At 39.9% G+C, this 20,529-nt stretch overlaps 1 protein-coding gene across 1 annotated transcript; it reads right to left on the bottom strand.

The window, feature by feature from the left end:
- Nucleotides 1-1,397: 1,397 nt before the first annotated feature.
- c1ql4b (complement component 1, q subcomponent-like 4b) lies at nt 1,398-20,497 on the bottom strand. Its single transcript, XM_086292220.1, has 3 exons — nt 19,965-20,497; nt 18,065-19,204; nt 1,398-4,056 (listed from the first exon to the last, which is right to left on the bottom strand). The coding sequence occupies exons 2-3, from the start codon at nt 18,602-18,604 to the stop codon at nt 3,877-3,879; spliced, it is 720 nt and encodes a 239-aa protein (XP_086148346.1). The 5' UTR covers nt 18,605-19,204; nt 19,965-20,497; the 3' UTR covers nt 1,398-3,876.
- Nucleotides 20,498-20,529: the final 32 nt, after the last annotated feature.

Here is a 20,529-nt window from a genome sequence, read left to right as displayed (position 1 = left end):
CCAGTTGTGCCAGCTGCCAATTCAATAGAAAATGATGCATCCCGTACCATCAAAGATGCAGAATGGTCCCTCTCTTCTTTAGACAAGACCTGTTCTCCATGTTTTCCAAAGAGATTTGTCTGTACACAGACCAGTTCTCCACTTTGTCTCAGTCCAGATCTCAGAGATGATGGTGGTGTTTGAGGATCCTGTTGAAGCTTTAATCTGCATTTGTGTATGGCACAGCAAACTGTGTTCACAGAAAATGATTTCTGGAACTGTTCCTCAGCTTGTGCAGTGATTTCTATGCCTGTATTTAATGCAGTGCTGCCACAGGGCCAGTGATTTCACACAGATTGCACAGAGAGATTTCTCCAGATTCTCTGAATTTTTTGACATTATGCAATGTAGATGATATTGAAGAGATATTCAGTCTTCAAACTTTTATGTTTAGGACCATTGTCCAAAAATTGTTCAGCAGTTTGTAGATACCGTTTTGGGTTTTTGTTGCAGATTGATGAACATTTGCCTATTTTTTCTTCTGAGAAACTGTGCCACTATAAAATGTTCTTTTTATACCCAATCATGTAACAGATGAACTAATAAGTTTTATTACTCCAATCTAATTAACTTTTTTTAATTACCACCTACTTTTCCAGCCTTTTGCTAATATGAGTTAATATTTTTCACTGGACAGATTTGCTAAACAGAGAAAGTTAAATAGTGCTCATAGGTGTAGTTAGTTTTACAGGTAATTTTAAAAAGTTGCAAAGCTGTATTTTAAACACAGGTGTAGACAGATTATTATTATTGATGCAAATACCAGTAAGCATTAGGAAACCAGTTTGCTTGTTTTAAAGATTCTCCTCTCTCTATTTTGTGCCTTGAGAAAGGAGCATATCAAGTTTTTTGGAGTTAGGGTTGTATATTTTTAAATATACAATATATATATATAGATAGATAGATAGATAGATAGATAGATAGATAGATAGATAGATAGATAGATAGATAGATAGATAGATAGATAGATAGATAGATAGATAGATAGATAGATAGATAGATAGATAGATAGATTTGCTGTTCTTCTTTTTCATATTTATATACAAAAAGTGCAAGACAGAAAGCCTCTGCATATAATGCAGTCAAGCAGGGACACACACACACACACACACACACACACACACACACACACACACACACACACACACACACACACACACACATTGTTGTTCAGGATTTTGAGAGAGTTGTGCATCTCAAGGCAACTGTTGCAATATTATGTGAGCAAATAACTGAACCTGAAGAATGTGTTAGACCTCAGTGCTGCAAAAAAAAAAAAGGATTTTTTTTTTTAACATATAAAAAACACCCTGAAAACTTCAAAGACACTTTATCATAACAGGTCTGCAACAGCTTCTTTGTTTTCCTGTGGAAAGAAGACAGAATAAAAGCAATAAAGAAAGCACTGGTTCCGCCTGACAGTAAAATCATCCTGAATCTTCTTTTTTTTAAATTGTATTTCATGGTCTCAGCTCGCAAAGAACAGTAAGAGCAATGCTCGGGAACAGAGGTAGCAGCGCCAGAAAACACACACAGTAGGATGCATTGTGGCGCAGAGGTTAAATGAAGCCACACATGGGGGATGTCTGTGTACAATATACGACATTAAGATGGGTTTTTTTTTTTCAATTTCACCACAAGACTAATAAGAGTAAGAATAATCCACATCCAAATATCTGGGTATGGTCATGCTACCTCAATAATACCGTCTCCTTCACACGTTTTAAAGTGAAGCCCTCTACTTGCACGGCACTAAACTCTAACAAATGTGTTAAAAAGAGTTTTACGTTCAAGGTATATTATTAAAAAATGTTAAAAAATTAAACGTGAAAATTCGGATCCATTGAAATATTACAATTTTTGTGGATGCAGAGTTTCAATTACACCGTGTCATGCTTCTGTTATTGATTCCCACCATACAGAATTCATCTTGGTCTTAGTTTTGTGGCCTTTTATTTACAAGGGTCAGTAACATCCAGTTACACACAAAGATTCGTAGTCACTATTTGCAACATAAACGTGTGCATTTCATTAAGTGAGTATGCACTAACATTGTAAAGACAATCCCTCTTATAAGTAGTGTGTCTGATTTCGATTTGCATGACGTGGACCATCTTCTTCACTTAGCTTAACAAGGGAAAACCATCTCATGCATAAAAAATAAAAATAAATTGATAGTATAAGGCACAGAGAACCTATAGGTATGGCACATGGCAGTAACATCAAGAGATTTTTCACATGGATACATTCACATTAAAATTAAAAAGAAAAAAGCTTCACATTTTGGGAACTAGACTGGGAAACTGTTTTTCTTGCAATCACACATTTACAACCGCTTCACTCTTGTGATTGGCCTGCTGTGAGGAGGTAGGGAGGCTCTCTCTTTTTTTAAATCCATTGCACAATTTCAGCAGAGCATTGGCTCAGGCAGGCCATGAAGTCAAGCTCAGCTGCAGTCCTGACACATCAGCTGATCTCGGTGCCGGTCAGCATCAACTGATAGTGTTGTAAAAGCTGCTTTAGCTTGCTCATCTGCAAGCCGCTTTGCCACCCACCTCTCATCCCGTCATGCATCAGTGTCCTATCTGTTGTTACTGATGCCTGCTCTGTTCTGTATGAGGGTCTTCCTGCTGCTCTCCCTGCTTTACGCTTTCCACATATGTGAGTTGAAGGGTGGAGACACTGATTTCTCGGCAGAGCCATGCCACGAAAAAAAACATTTCTGCAGATAGAAAAAACACAATCTATCGAATTTAGTGGCCATGACTGAAGAAGTGGGTAGAACATTATGGAAGCCTTCATGTGAGACTCTCTAAAAAGAAATAATATCAATTCTAAACCTCACTATGACAGCCGGCTTTTAACACAATCCATCAATCTCAACATTTAAGGTGGGCAGATAGCATGTCAAACTAACTACTTCAGCTATTCGACTGCATCCCATGATCTTCATATGGAAAAATCTTTCCCAAACTATCACTATTTAAAGAGGAAAGATTTGTGTGTCGCCCAACAGGTGAGGCTGTAGAAGAAGCCTCAGCTCATTAGCAGGATATGATGAGGTGGTGTCAAGCTAAATCTCAGTATTGACATATTGGGTTTGTTAAAGGTCTGTTATCAACATCTCAAAAGCCCTCCTCCTCCTCCCTCTTGCAGGAGTCAGAGACTGTGCAAGTCATACCATTAGTAACATGATGCTTTTACACCTCAGCACAAAATAAAGGGCAAGCACAGGCGTGTATGCGGCATCAACACAGACATACAACACACCGGTTTATGACCATAAAGTTGGCTCTAATATAAGCTCTGATCAATATATTCATGACTTTTCTTGTTTGACGTCTACGGCCGTATTGAAAATCCATCTCACGGTAAAGGCGAAAGGCCGCACACTTCGGTTGACAATCTACATTCAGATATCATTCCAGTTGATTTCAGAGCGGTGGCCGGGACGATCATCCTCTCTCAGAACGACAAGTAAATTTCACTTAACGCGTGGACACTCGCGTGTGTACAGGCAAACGTGTGCATATGAAAAAGATGTATTTAAATTGTGTTTTAGCCATGCTTACACATACTGTACATGGCACATAATAGTGATCACACAAGTGTATTATATTGAGTAAATGTTATCTGGTAATATGTACAATATTATACTCATTTTTACACAAATTCTCTTCAAGCTCTATCTATTAGCTGTGGTCATATTATTACAATGTTTCATTTACTGAAGGGCAGTTAAATGACAAATTACATTATGGCAGTGTTAGATGAAGAAAGGAGATGAAACTTTTTTGCTTGATTACAGAGGGGGAGTATAGGAATGTGAGGACATTGTCAGTCAGGGTAGATGAGGAAGCCGGAGAAAGTGCTGTATTTGTTGGTGTTTCCCCCGTGAACTTTGCCCCCGTCCAGCTGCACGCACACTTCATCCCCCACGTCCAGGTGCAGGATAACACTGTTGGAGGCATAGTCGTAGTTCTGATCTGCGTCTTGAGCGATTGCACTGGCCCTCACCTGCGAAAAAGCACAAGTAAGGAATTGATAGGCGGCCAAGATTGAAAAAAGACCATTAAAGAAGGAAATGCCACGTGGAAAGCAGACGTTTGATGTCACGAGTGTGTTTTGCAGACATATTGTTGTCTGCGGTGAGGCTGAATCATGTTTTCGTGGGCGACAATGGTCTGCACGCACTCTCAACAAGGCAGGAAACAGCAACTCTTCTTTCATGCTGACACAACCTGCTTTTTTCAGAGAAATTAAAGATCAGTATTAGCTAAAATGTAACTATGCTGCACATCCATTACCTGAACATTTGTGTAAATAAAAAAATTACTGTTAAAAATATTTTCTGTTTTTCTAACAGCTTTTATGTATATAATCATAAACCTACTTATAGACACCAAATGTGATTTTCAATGGCTATTTTTTAATATTTCATCTTCAGTATCCAGTTTCTACAAATCTCTCTTTTTAATTGGAGGTCTCCTCTTATAGCCTTCAAACACTAATTATCACCTGCAGAGGAGACATGTTCACCACTGCCATCTACATGTTAATTAACTAGTCAGCATGACAGAACTATGGACTTCACACTAGTCAAAAATGTGTTATACAGTCCAGTTATCTAATCCAACATGTTAAGAACGCATTTACTTTTATTTATATTTAAATTCGTTGTTGATAATAACTGAAATTCCTCTATTTTTTTTTACATTTTCCCTTTAACACTTTTATCTTTTTCACCACATTATCTCACCTGCAACCAGTTTGTTCACTACTGCTGTTTTATTTCCTGTTTCACTCTGTGATCGTGGTGTAATGTAATCAGTGCTGATGCCTTCCTGTCCACTGGGTAGATAAATGAGATGTGCAGTGATCTTTGGCCTCACACTTCCGTCTCAGACCACCAGCTTTTTTAGTCACCATCAATTTTTTATTTTTTTTTCCAGAGGATTGTTGCTGTCACACCTGATCCACCTGTTGCTGAGGACAGTTTGATGGGAGATTAGCAGAAAGGTGTCAAGGAACACATCAGTTCATTTTTTCACACAAACACAGAAAACACAATGAAGGTTCACACATTCTGATCACTGCTATATGTGTTTGCTATTGCTCATCCATGTCAGCATCATTAACTGAAAACAGCTTTCAGTTTTATTTACCTTTTTTTTGGCTTTGCTTGTCATGCATTGACAGTTTGTGTCAGAGGACAGTGCTGCTCTCATCACAAGAAAGTCTATTTACACATCCAGTAGCTATCTCCACTACCCACTAAAACTATTATTTGCTAAAAGCTCAACTCATCAATCCCTAATGCTGCTTGGTACTGCTAAAAAAACAAGCAAACAAAATAAATAACCCAGAGTCATCAGTGATGACAGTGTTGAGAGTTTACCAAAATATGTATTGCATGAGGCTTAAAGGTGCATGACAGGAGCTGTAACTTTAAATTTTTGTCCCATCTCTCTCACCCGTTATCTTTACCTTCGCCCTAATGCAATAGATAGCTTCTTGTCTCTGAGCCCGGTTCTGCTGAAGGTTTCTTCCTGTTGGGAGTTTTTCCTTCCCACTGTCACCAAGTGCTTGCTCATAGGGGGTGGCTTCATTGTTTGGGTTTTCACTCTATTATTTTAGGGTGTTTACCTTACTTGATTTGGGACTATAAAAATAAAATATAATCGAATTGAATGCACTGAAAGTAATTATCACTCGGCTTTAAGACACTAACTCAAGGAAACGCGATAAAACCATAATTTCAAGACAAGCGAGATGATGAAAATGTCCGATGTTTTGATGAAAACATTCAAAAGAAGAATGTCGTCCCTGTTTGGCGTCAGATATGAATAAAAGGCATAGCCAAGGACATTTGAATGTCAGCACACTGCAGCCTCAGAATCACTAAACAATCTTATCAACACTCCTGTAAGACAAAACTCTGCCACCCACTAACTGCTGGTATACAGAGCTAACACATTATCCGGTGTGAAGGCTGCAAACCATGGAGCCTTGCACAATTTTAAAAAGTAAATCTGCTCAGATGAGGCATTATTTACTCTTCTATCAACATCTGGACAGCTTTGTGATTGGAGAAGGAAATGCAATCCACATGATGCTCTGTCTGTAATGATATGACCAGTCATTTAGGAAGAAGTCATTACATCTAACGATACATATTTACATGCATACTAATATGCAACCACTTAGCACTGCCCTTATATTACACGATGGCAATGATCCCATACATGTTGCAGAAGGGAGCACAATTACCAGACTTAATGTTGTGTACCTAATTCTCGAAGACCAATCCAGTATCCCAGGATTTAGTTGAGCAGCTTTTCTGGTGACAAAGGAGCGTCTTTATTTATGATGTTGTTAAATGTGCCTGTTATTTCATCCGCTCTCGGTAAAATCTGAGTTGTTTTCGCACTCGGTAAGCAAATCTCCTTATAATAAATTGCACTATCACTGGCTGGGTAACAAACTATTCAAGCAGGCAATCCATTTAATAGTGGAAAATAAAGTGCACATGTGCATACATATTAATGAATGCAAATAGGACGCCCTAACTCTATCCTTGTCTCCTCCTGTGAGTCTGACTAAGGATATGGTCCATCATCTCCGCCAGTCATCAAACTTCACTGATCTCTTGTGATCACAAAGACAAATCAAATCAGACTAAACTTCCCCCTTTCTCCTCCTCCATCCAACATTTTTATTTTGCCCCTTTCATCAATTTTATCAAATACATTTCTCTGTGTGGGGTTTTCTTTCACATAAAGAAGGTGAACATTTTTACTCCCCTCCTTAGGACAGAAATGAATCAATATCTTTCCTTTGTTTTAATTCAACTCACATCACTCCATTAATTGTTGTCTCTCCCTCCACACCTCACGCCCCTTCCATCATCCCTCTCTCATTTGCCACCCCATTCCTTTCTCTTCATTCTGGACCCATCTATCCATCTTTTTGTGTCCGCATACTGGAATAAGATGCAGGTCACGCACACGCTTTCTCTCCCCTGCCATGGCAGTGTTGGCGGGGGCAGCGTCTAAGTGTGTCCCTGTCCAGTCTAAATCGGATTGATTAACGACGTGCTGCTGTGGCAGGTCTCCTGAGAACCCCTACCCAGCATCCCCAACCCCACTTATATCCTTCCCCCACAACCTCTTACAACATCCCCTACCCCTCTTTACCTCGGGGCAGGCTGTACATAGCTGCTGGCTAGTAATTGGTAGGCAGACAGCTATGGCAGCTCCTCGCCTAATAGGTCCAACTCCTCAATAACTCCATACAATCACAATAAGTGGGAGCACAAGATAGGCTAGAGTGGTCAAACGGGCCCACCAAATACTAGCATGAGGTCAGGATACAATATGGCACATTCACAAGCCACCCTGCCCTCTTTGTGCATCTTGATAACCTCACATCTCCTCCTTTTTTGTTTTGCGAATCTCAGGTGAACAGCTAAGGAAAGAACAAGAACAATGGAAGACATTTTGTTCCTTTACAGTGCTAGGCTGCTTTGCTCTGAAGGGACTGAATGTCTCCCCTGAGGAGAACAAGTAGGTTTAGGAGAAATATTACAGTAGAGGGATTGTTACATCTTGTACATCCAACATCTGTCTACATGGTTGAACAGCAAGATTCCCCTGACAGTATACTGTCAGCTGAGGTAGAGGCTGGCCGGCTGCTGTGAGGATTGCTGTATAGTACACCAGTGAGCAGAAAACATTATGACCACTCAAAAATGGAGGGAATAAGGATTGTCTCATAAAAACTGTGCATGTGAAGGTCAGTTTTCTTCAGTTTTTCACCACTGGATCAATGAGTAAAGACTGAAGCACCTTTACCTTGTTATGGCCGGAGGGCTGATCGGAGAAAATGTAAATGTACCTACATGTTCAATGGAGGAGCAGGGGATGTGCTGGAAAAGGTGCGGCCTGCTCCTGAAGTCTAGACCCTGTAGGAGCGTCTAGCCCTCTGAACTGTTTTTAGGGTAGTGACAGACCAATAGCACATCAAACAGGAGTGGGGAAACTGTTTTGCTGCGTAAAATTACAGCTAAAGTGAGTTTACCTCTGCATGTACATTGACAATATTATCGTAAGCAAACCTAAACCATGCTTGAAATAAAATAATGTTTACCTGAATCAGCATTTAAGGGTCACAACAAAAGTTGCAGCAGTGATATTCACACCACCTCATTGAATGGCCTTTTAAATGAACACCAGCTAATTATATTTGCTAACCAAAAGGACACACTGTTATTTATGGCTTTTTATGGTTGACTTCTTTATGAGGCACGTAGGTTTACTTAGCCTCTACTCAGACAGTGGAGATGCTGACATTTAATGTGCTACGTTTATGATTAATTCATGGCTCCCTTTCCCCTCCTATATACAGTAAACTAGTGGACAAGTTGCATCTTTGTACATTTTATCTACATATTTACAAGAGTGTGACCTTTTAAATATTATCAATATTAATACGATTGACAGTAGAAGTAATTCATGGATGAACATAAGCTGCTTCACGAATTATATGTTACATTCATAACAACAAACGAACAAATGTATCTGCGTGTAAGTTGAACTCTGACATCACACGATGAAATGTGTGACCTATTTTACTCTGTGACTTGTAAAACCTGAATTGCAAAAAAAATACTTTTTTTAAAAACTGGAGTTTATTGAATGTTTATTCTTCCACATTAAAAAAAAATTCTCACTCTCCATATATAAGTTTTAATTTTTAATTTTAGAATTTCTACTTAATTTAAACAAAAAAAATTATTTAAAACATTTATTTTTGTGTCAGGAACAAAATCTTTCAGGCACTAAAGTTGCATCTGTCCCCAACAGGGAAACAAAAGATAAAGTTTTGTAATGCCTGTAAAACACCAACTTATTAGACTTATTGGAGACATGAATGGGGTTCAGTAAAATACCCCAAAGACACTTTTAGAAGAAAAATGGTGAGGAAATGTCGACAAATACAACAGCTCACCAATTAAAGAAAAGCATTTCTTAATGGTTTTTTCTTATGTTGCATCATTAAAACATTCAGACAATTCAGAGAAATCTCTGTATGCAAAGAACAAGGTTAACTGGCACTGCATTAGAAATGCAGGATTATGTAGTGAAAAACTGGGTCTGTGCCATATCATGACATCCACAATAATTTACACAATTTAAAAGAAGTGTGATTTCTCCATATTAATGATATAGCAATGCAATGCATTTATGTTCCCTAGAAAAATCAATGAACATAAACCCAAACATGTCTGACAGCAAGAGTCGCGTGTTAGCATCCAGTGATGAATAAATACCTAAAAACAGAGTTAGTAGGAGCTGATCATGTTTTACCCAAAAGTAAACAAATGACTTCATCAAGGATTGTTGGAGTACTTGCTAGTTGTGCTCTATATTACAGGAAAAGCAGGCTGGAAAGTAGCAATGTGGTTACGTGGTTGTAAAGAAGAGCTATGAGGTGGTTAAAATGCTCAACATCAGATACAACATCCCAGGGGGAAATAAATTGTTCAATTTCAATTTATGTGACGATATCGTGCATTTCTTGAAAAGTTTCAGTCTTAAATTACTTTAGTTGGTGTTTTTCACTTCTGTTCTACATTTACTTAAAATTTTCAGGAAAAACTTTACCTGGGCTACCTTTGTGTGTCACTGCTATTTCACTAATGCTGTGTCATCACTGACTGTAAATCATTGGAAAAGAAAAGTAGGAATAAATCAAATTGATGTGAATTTAAAAACTGAACCTTCAAAATGTGAAATTCTAAACAGGAGAAGGATCACCCAGCTCGTTATAGATTAAAAGCCAGCATCAGTGATGGTATTGGGGTGCATTAATCCACACGGAACAGGTAATTTGTGCATCTTTCAAACAACTTATGTTGCAGATGATGTTTTTCCTGGCTTTTTTAATCATGCAATGCCAAACCACATGCATGTATTCCCAATATAACAACTAAGTATGAAGAAAACACTTCATCTAACCCACTGGTCTCCATACAGTCCATAGCCACATGCTTATATTGCCCTGTCCAAGCTTTGTAGATATGTGCTGCATTAATTGAATTGTTATTTTCCCTCCTCATTATGTGAATATTGAATTTTTATTCCACCACTAAAAGGGCTTTATTTTTCCCCCATCGGGCCATACTAAGATCGTATTGTGTTGTGACACTGAAACCGGCACAGATGAGTCTGCAGGTTCAGCTGTCAGTAACAATCACAGTGAAACCTTGTTTTCCTAAAGTGGGCAGGAGGCACTGGGGCTTTGGGAGTGAAAACAAGAAGCAAAGGCAGATCAGGATTATTGTCAACAGCGGCGGAGATTGATAGCGACAAGGGAGTGAATTTCTGTCTGTTGGCCCAACGCTGTTCTGACGTGATCTGCTGCTGTTGGGAAGAAGGAAGACCCAAGGGACAATAGAGAAGATTACACTGCCTACACTTTTCATTGGGGCCACATTAAATGTGGAAAGAGAGCCAGAGAGCGGTGGTAGGAGGAGAGAGAGTGAGGAAACTGACAGCATGGAAATAATTCACCGACAGTCCTAAATGCTCAATAAAATCTACATTTTCAGCTGTGTGCCACTCATTCATGTGACATTTTTTTAAGGGCTGACACATGTATTTCACATTTATTTAGCCATAACGCATTCACCATTTTTATAGAGGCGTTGATAAAATGTCTGAGAAAATTGATGCAAGGAGGGCATGGGGCAAAGAGAAGAGAAGTATGCGTAATGAAAAGGTGGGTGTGAGAGCAGAAATTTGGATTAGGTCGCACAGACGAGTAAGCAGCTGCGTGCGCTTTAGTAGTCCGAGCACAGGATGCGAGTAAAGGAAGCCAAAGTTGAGGGAGGCCTTGAGTGATGGAGAGGGAGGATGTTGGATAACAAACTGATCAAGCATGCCTGTTTTAGAGGAGAAGGGGGGCTATAAATGAGGTTTGGGAGGTGCGCTGTCCATGTAGTGTGTTATTTTTTTCTCGGTTTTGTTTTGTTTCGCAGTGGTGCCTTGATCCTTTGGTAATAAAACTGACAGGATTCATTCACTGTGATGTACAGACCTCTCAGAGCAGAGCGAGCGATTGAGACGGGGTCTCTTAAACTTACCTGAGGGACCTCTAAAGGTGAACAGGGAGAGAGAAGAAGGGCAATTGAATTGGCCTTTTTTTTTCATAAAAGCGTCTGTTTTCTCTCAACCTCCACCCATGTGTACCAGCCTGAGGTTTCTTGTTTCTATTATGCAGGTCGACGCGTAACCCCTCTCCTGCACTGCAGACTCAGACACTAATTGGCATACAAAATGCTAATATTTCGCCATGACACTCAGGACCCAAGGTGTCAAGATGTTGATTAGAAAGTCTCTAATTGGCTCTAGACTGAAACCTTTGACAGTAGAGGGGATAGCTTAATTGGATATAAATGTGTTCTCTTGATGGTCTACCTGAAGCACATCAGCTCCCTCAGCTCTGGCATTATTTAATGCCAGAGCTGAGGGAGCTGATGTTTTTTCTGTTTTTAAAACCAGTGTTTACTATCTTGCATTAACTGGAAAAAACTCTCTTATACTCAGAAATAGAAAACAACTAAACACTAATTCACCATGCAAACCCTGGATCACAGATTAGCCTATTCTGATAATTCTGCTCTAACCTCTAAAAATGATAATAACCCAGCGACATTTCAGAATTGTCCCTGTTAGTTATGAAAGCAGAAACACTGTAGCACACTGCTGCTTATGAAAGAGACAAAATACAGTTTCCTTGATGAGGAGGAATAATGATATAATGGGAGGCAAAAGGAAAGCACAACAAAGGCGCGGCCAAACACAGTAAGAACCAGCCATGTCCTTTTAGTCTTTGGAATATAATGGCCTCGGCCATTACAACAAGAAACATATAGTTAAATAATGGCCGTGCACACCGACAAGTGCATAAATAAATAGAAGACAAGACAAGAAGAAGAGAAAAAAAGCAAGAAAAGCTGCAGGGTATATAGGACAAATTCTTTAAGTTTGCTCTACAAGAAATCTGTCTGAAAAGATGGACTTTCATCCTTTATCGAAAAATGTTCCCCATTAAAATGTCGGGCCGTTGTGACACTAATGCAATTCAAAACACAGGAGAAAATGTTTATTAATGATTCTATCAAGACATGCACAACTGTTGGAGGAGGAAGAAAACAGCATGCCAGTGTGCCAAAATTAAATTAAATTAAAAGTGCTTAATGAAGTCCTACATGAGCCTCATATTGACACCTTGTCTGGCTCACTGTAATTAGCAGCTTCCTCTTCTCACAGCAGCCGCATCACACCTACCTACTGGAGGCGAATTCATCTTTCTCCTAATTGAGTCCAAGCTTGTCATAATCATGACTTTTAACTGTGTTATTTAATTAACAAGTTAGCTCACAGACCTCATTATAGACACACTTTAGCTGGGCGTTTCAAGAACATTTAAAAAAATAATAATTAAAAAAAGTATTGGGGGCATGCAATGTTTATGAGATTCAAACTGAAAAGCATTTGCAAAAATATCTTTGGTGCTTTACGCATAAGGAAAAACCTCGCTTTTATTGTTTTGTTTTTTTAAATCAAGACCTTTCTTTAAAACTTTTAATCAGTTTCTCAGCCTCACACTTCAGCTTTATAAGGGCCCAGTTTGTCCACCAGCCTCATAGATACAACCAGTGGCACTACCAAAGCGAGGTTGTCTGAGAAAGTGAAACGCAACAACTACACAGATGCAATCAGAACCACAGACTGACCAACTGACCAACCCTAATTCCACCATATTGGACCAGCTATAAATATTCATACTCCCACTCCATGCTCATCACTGAAAGGGCAAAGAACATATTGGTGGTGAATTATATATCCATTGAAAAGGTCATCTACCTCAACACCAATCTCTTGATGAGTTATGGGACGCAGCCAGGGAAGAAGATTCTTTGCACTGAGTGCTTAATCTCTGCAAACGTGGCGTAAGCTTATCAGCTACATAATTCATTAGCCATTGTTTGAGATGAAGAACCGGCCGCACGTCTGATATTTTTTTGTCATATACTGTCTGGCTGACTGCATTGCTTTGTGGTTAGTCTTCAGCTCATGTCTTAATTTAGAGAACCTCTGTCCATTCTCCTGCGAATATCCATCCATCTCTGTCTCTCTGTCAGCCCGCTCGTCTGTTCTGTCTCGCTCTGCAGTGATCTCTCCCCAGGATGTGTCTTGTTCTCTGCTCCCTTTGACAAGAAGTGGATCAACACTGTGCCCGTCAGTCTGACGATTGTCGTAGGCCCAGTGCGTGCACACATACACACACGCACGCACACAAGTCACCTCATGCTGTGAAATATGTTAAAGGCAGACTTTAAAGGAAATGCTTTTTCCCCCCTTCAGTACAGCAAGGATGCAGCTGGACCCAGCTGCCAGTGAGATCAGATTTTATCTGTTTTTTTAAAAGTGTTCAATTAGCACAGAGTAAAAACAAAAATCTGCAAAACATCTGAATAAAATGTATAAATGTCTACTTTAGCCAAATGTATTGTGCTCTGTAAACAATGACTAGAGACAAATTGCAAGTGCAGAGTGTCTATAGGACGCCTGATCCTAATGATGTTATAGCTTCATTATAGCTGAAGTTAGGGGGTTATAGCTGAAGCACACTTTAATAAAAATGGATAAGTATATTCATCAGTGATACATGGCCTTACCCACAAATGGGTTTTGATGGGCTTTAAAAATAGAGCCGAGCAAAGTAAAAACACTTCAGTCACTTTTTTGACTCATTACTCAGTAATAATGCTGGTTTAAAGAAAGTAGCCTCTGGAAAGTAAAGCTTAAATAAAAAGTCTTAACCTTATGTTCTTTTTAACTGACGAGGGGGGGACAGATTTTCAGGCTAAAAAACATGTCAGGCTGTATAGAAGTCAATACACTACTGTTTATTTGAATTATAACCTCAGTAAACACTTTCTTAATGAGTTTATGATCAATGATCATCTCATCTCTAGTTTCAGGTCTTTTTAACTATAGCATGAAAATACTGGTCCCATTTAGAGAACAACAGGTGACAAACCAGTGTATGATTTATGAATTGGACACCTTGTAGTGTAGTACAAGTCGCTACCGTGTGGATGTGCAATGTCTGTTAGTTTCTCAGCCCGAGCTACCCCTCGCGCCTCACTTTTTACTTCAAATACCTCCATCTTTTACTTACAGTCTGATTAGGTAATGAATCAGTTCAGTGGATTGAATGGATTCAAAGGTCTGGATCCAGTTCAAGTTTAACTAAAGATTTGGTTAATAAACACATGAGCTGCTAGTAACTGATTATTAAACCATTCTTGTTCAGTAACAGGAATTAAGTTCAACATTACACAAAGCATCTTCAGCAACCTCGAACTTTGTCTCCACCCCTCGTCCCCTCCCTCTGATGTACTTATTTCTACTCCTTCCATCGTGGTCACTCCCATTGAAAATCTTAGAATCCTCAGCTCTGCCACCTCCAGATGGCCTCCTGTCAGTTGCACAATCTCAAAACCATACATCAAAGTACATCTCATTACCATTTTCTAAACCTCCCCTTTCACTCTTGCTGCCATCCTTCAGTCACAAATCAGCCCTGACACTCATCTCCGAGCATCTCCACCCTGGCTGCACTCTCTTCCTCACCTCTCCTATGCACTGTACATTGCTTTGGATGGTTGACCATAGGTACTCATCTTCCCCTTACTATCTCTACTCCATGGTTCACCTTTCCACCTGTCTTCTGCTCATTCGCACACGTATTCTTTCTTCTATCTATCTGGAGACATACTAACATGGTCCACAGTAGCAGTAAACACCCTTTGTTGGTCATGCTTCCATTCAGTGTATGAAAGAGCGTCTGTATTTTATCTAATAGTGTCCTTGTTTATTTTGTTGCCATATTTTACTTATTTTACCCTGAATTGGCTTTAAATGCTGTTCTTTTAGTTTTCATTGGTTTTTAAAAGCACTTAGCCAACAGAAAACTGTTGAAAATCACCCATTTGGCTGAAACTGGCCTGACCTTGAAATGTGCTCTTAAGATTTGTAGTTTTGGGTAGAGTAATTTGTGATATGAAAATCTGTGTTTCAGGAAAGAGCGTACAGGAAAGAGACTGGTATCTATCTTTTCATCTAAAACAAACAAGGATATTTCTTCTTTTTGTGAATATTTTAATTGATCATTTATTTCTCATATAATAATACTGATGTCTTATAAGAAACAGAATTAAATCTTCCTTGAAGAACAACAAATTCACAATAGTTGTAGTGTAGTGTAGTGTAGTAGTGTCTTGGTTATCTCTCAAGAGAGAATTTCTGTATTAAAGTTTTCTCATTGACCTAGCAGCTTCACCAAGGTTCATGAGCACCTGTCTATTAGCAGAAGAATAGAAAAAAAAGGAAGGCGGGTGCAATGAAAAGGGCAAGATCAGCACTGAATTGGGTTTAATAATTTAGTTGTTGGAAAAGATAATTAATGGGGAAGGAGTCAATAGCTAGTGTGGACAGGAAAAGTGCAAGGTGCACGTGTGTATGTGTGTGTATGTGCGCGAGCACATGACTAAAGGAGGGGCACAGGTGAAGGGGAGAAGATCTCATCTAAAAGCTATGAAAGATTTAATAGCAGGAAAAGACAGGAATGACAATGTCTGTGAAGGCACGCTGCAACAAACCAGGTCCCCCCCAATTATATCTGGCATTAAGCTGTCTGTCCTTTTTACTCTGCACCTTAGGTACATGCTGTCAAATCAATAATACTGGGAAAAGCTTTCTTTATGGACTCGATCAGTCACATAATGTATATTCAATATACTACATGTCTGGAAGCAGCATGAAACAGACTAAACAGGTCTGAATTTGAAAGTAATGGTTAGCTCAAATGTACGTTTACACAGCATCAGCAAGTAAGATAAGATAAGATAAGATAAGACATTCATTTTAACTTACTGTTTTTATTATATGGGCAGACTATGTCGTTTTGGTGGAAAGTATGATAACTGGTTAGCAATATCAGTCGTTATGCAAGCCAATGAACCAAATATTGTTTTCCAACATTTCAACTTTAAATATTAGGTGCTTTTTTCCTGCAAACAATCATTTGGAAGATATACTATGCTGTTTCCAGGGCTGGGATAAGTTTTTTTTTTCAAAGTGCATCAATCTTTCACAGGCTGTGATGATCAATTTGTCACAATAAAATATAAAATGTAGGCATAATAATAAATAATCAAACTCGCTGTGGCACTAATTTATGACTATTATCTGTCCTCAGATCTGCAACACACACTGCAATAGAAAATCAGGGGATGCCACATATTTCATTCAAAATCAGTAAGAAAAAGAGAATGTTAGGCTACAACAAGCACATTTCCAGTAAAAAAAACTTTTTTGTGCGCCAATTTTTTATTTCTTGAACTACTTTGCACTACGTCTCAGAGCTTTGTGACACAACCCACTTACCAAAAAAGAAGCTGACATTGGGGAACATGGGCAACTTGTAAATATAGCTTTAGTCCACCACTGCAGTAACCCTGGGTTTGTTTCCTTGTAGCATCCTCCGTGATGTTGCTGCTGCTAAATTTCGGCCAATAGTGGAAAAGCTAGCAAGGTCAGATGTGTTTTCTTGCTGCTGGACAAGTGACTCCCAGTGGTTGACCTGGGGGTAGCTTCAGGTCATAAAAAAGCAACAGCAATCTGCCACAAGCACTTACAGTAGACTGGGCAAGGGCTGCTGACGAGGCCTACAGGGATGTCGGTGCTTCAGTATTGATGAAAACTAGAAATCATTTTGTCCTAATAGTTAAGACACATAATTCGTATGTGCAATGTTTGATTGAAGTAAGAATAAGATTTAACCCTTATGTTAAATCTGCATCTGTCTGTTTCCACAGTGGCGATTCTCAAATTAAAAACTAGCCCGTGTTCTTCTGGTAAATCCTTCTTAGCCTGCTGATTTAGATGTAGATTTAATAAAGCATACCAATGAACAGCAGCCCAGCACAGTGATGCTCTGCTCAGTAGCATATTGTTGTCAGTTCATGTACCGTGTAATCTGTGTGGACAAACTGTGTTACCATTAAACCTTTGCAACAATGCAAAGCATGCTCCCCCCCCCCCCCCCCCCCCTTCTTCTTCTTCTTCTCCAGTAATCCCCAGGACATCACTCTTCTGTTCTGTAGCACACATGTCAGAATCAGAGCGCCTCAACAGAGCGAGGGCTTAGTACTTCAAGCTTGTCACTGCTCTCCAGATGGAAGCATTCAAGGCTTTTTCCAGGCATTTTGTACTTGTTTATTTATTAGTGTTAAAGTCAGAGTTTCTCAGAGGACAGTAGCCAGCTGTTGCATTTTGGCTTTGCTCCACCGAGACGCAGAGGATTGTTATCCTCTTGATCGCTTGGCTGTCATTCTCTCTCCCTCTTTTTCTCTCTTTTTCCACATGCAAGTTGTGCAAATAACTACAATTTCTTCTAAACCATTTCTTACTCCCACCTCCTTTCCTCTTCTTTTTTGCGTCCTTGAAGTCTCTTACATTTTTAGTGTATTTCAGCTTAATTATCTCTCTCTATATTTGATTTGTCTAAAACTTCACTGTGATTTTCTCAGTGGAGTATTGTTTGGAATTCACTTTTGGGGGATTTCTTTTTAACCATGTTCAAAATCTGAGTGGCAGTCACCACCTGCATAGCACAATGAAGTCCACTTCAATAGTAAATAACACAGCATCTTCCTGCATTTAAACTATATGACAAAATGTTTCTTAAATTAGTGAATTGCATCTGTTACCTGAAGTTCTGATCTAAGCATGTTATTTAGTTATATACTTTTATATTTACTGCTCTTGTATTTGAACTCACTGATGCAAAAGATTCTTACTAATGTTTGTGTGTTGGTTTGATTGCAAGGGGAGGTCAGTCCAGTTCAGAAACACTGCAGCACAAACCCACCTAAACTCGCACTCACCTGTCCATTTTTCTTCAGGTCTGCCCACATGCTCGTCCCATCACCTCCTCTCATCAGGACATGGTAGGTGAAGTAGTAGATACCTGGCAGAGGGCAGGTGAACTTGCCGGTACGCGGCTCATAGTAGTTCCCTACATTGGTCACCACATCGTCAAATTTGAGTATTTCACGCTCTTCGTGTTGCTTCCGGAGGCCGGCGTAGAAGGCAATTTTGGGGCTGTAGAAGGAAGGGCCGTAACCACCAGGTCCAGGCCCTGGTGGGCCAGGTGGGCCGGGCTTACCGGGCTCTCCAGGGGGGCCTTTAGGACCTGGAGGACCAGGAAGTCCAGGGCTTCCTCTGAACCCCTGTTTGCCCCTGCGGTTTGAGAAGTCCGGGGGCTGAGGGGAGACAGCTGTCAGCTCTCCCTGTGGGGGGGTGAAAGTGTCACACACCATCTTGCAGCTACCCAGCATCTCATAGTGCGTGCCTCCTCCTCCGGACCCTCCCCCCTTGGTGGTGTGGACCAATAGGGGAATGGCTACCAGCAGGACCAGAACCATGGCCACGCCGACTCCAGCCCCAATGACACGTTTCTTTCGGCTGAGCCGTGAGGCTGCCAGTGTGAGGAAGTCCTCCTCCCCTTTAGCTGGAATGGTTGTGCCGGCCAGGCTGAACTCTGGGTAGAAAGCAACCACTGAATTGAGAAGGTGGAGCAGGGAAATATGTGATTGTGCGGGACGCACAAAAGAAAGTGCTATTCAAGGACTGGGAAAGACTGACGCATCACACAGGAGGAGAAAAAAATCAAAAGTCAGGGGGAGACTGGAATCTAGGGTTTTCCATTACTTGGCTTTCAGTACACGTGTATCCTTTTTATTTTTCACTTTCCCCTAGATCATTATGTCTTCAGGATTTTATCATCTTTAAAGGTATACATCATATAACACAACTATTCTAAATTACTTGGTTCAAAATGAGTGAAACCGCTGAGATGCTGGATTTTAGGCAAGCTGCTTTTTATACGAATCCACTTCTGTGGTTGTAGAAGCTCCAGTGAAAATCCTTCAGTTGCTCAGGCAGAGAGCTGTCAGGTGGGGTCTACAGTATTCCCACTGGAGTTCATCTCACCCACCACATAGAGGGAAGGGCGCTTTACTTGTCTGTCCAGGAATGAAAAGAGAAGAACAAGGAAACTGCTAAATTTCTGGTCTTTTTTTCTATCTCCCTTACTGCTGGTGCTCCATTATATTTATCGTAAAAACCCATTCCTCCACTCAAACAACAGATTTGTTGCAGCTCATAAGAATGGCTAAGAATCTAAGTTTTCTAGAGGTAAAGGTAAAGCAAAAATATATACCGGTATATATATATATATCACAGAAAATCAGCGAATCCATTGCACTCTAAAAGAAAAAGAACACACACATATAGCCTAATCATAACAGGACTAAGAAAATGTGATCTCCTTATAACACATATTTATAATTTAAATGTTAAATATGGAAGGCATTTAAGAAACATTTCATATTGCAGTAATTTCATATTTAAAGGTGTACTTGACAATTATAAAAAAATGGAACTAGTGTGACCCACACAGGTGGATTGTTTTTGTATTAATCACGTCCAGGTCCTCAAAATTCATGTTAAAACATTTTGTATTATTCATAAAAGCAAACAGGTTAACACTAGTTTAACACAACAGACACAAAAGCTACATGTTGATATTATTCCAGGCCTGCTGCATTGTTCACAAGCTCTTTGCTCACCTAACAGCATAAATGCATGAATTATTTTAGTATTTTCATTTAAATTAAAATTGAAGTGACCAAGCTTCAATATGGCCAGGGTGGGTAAAAACGATTCCGAAAGTTTTTTATAAACTAGTGCAAAAATAAAAGTACACTGCAATAATCAGCTCACCCAGATGTCTTCTTTCTTTGCTCCTTTTTTTTTTTAAACCCCGGTCTTCAGTGGGTTTTCATCCCACGGGTTCAGACAGAAACGCCGCAGGAAAGCTGGTCCAGGACCCGAGCGAAAGACTGAGGCGCGTCTACTGGCGCTTCGGCTGAAGTTGCGCTGCGGTCCAAACTCTGCTCGGCGGAAACAGAGTCATAGTAATACTACCAACTTACAACATGTCATCCTGGAGTCCTGCGTGCTGGCGGGACCGCACCGTCCGCCCGAAAAGAAAAAAAAAACATTTAATTAAAAAAGAAAAGAAAAGAAAAGAAAAGAAAAACGCTCAAGGCAGCGGGAGCAGTGGAAGCGATGCCGAAGTGGTCGATCGCACCTTCAAAGAGAAAACTACATATTCTGACTGCTTACTTTTGCAGACTTTCGCCGTGAATTAATCCGGCGCACGGCGACTTTATTTTCAGAGCAACAGTTCACTCACTTGTTGTTTTTTCCCATATCCTGCTTCTCTCTCTCTTCAGCATCTGCCCGCTACTGCGTCCCCCCCTCATCCTCCCTCCTTAACACCTCC

The sequence above is a fragment of the Aulonocara sp. 'chitande type north' Nkhata Bay genome, linkage group LG5 (assembly GCF_057382095.1).
Source record: "Aulonocara sp. 'chitande type north' Nkhata Bay isolate Kocher_YH1m ecotype deep benthic linkage group LG5, A_spYH_male_GT1.1, whole genome shotgun sequence".
In the NCBI taxonomy this organism is placed as follows: Eukaryota; Metazoa; Chordata; class Actinopteri; order Cichliformes; family Cichlidae; genus Aulonocara; species Aulonocara sp. 'chitande type north' Nkhata Bay.
Note: the sequence above shows the minus strand (reverse complement) of the source record. Positions and strands in the feature narration are given on the sequence as shown.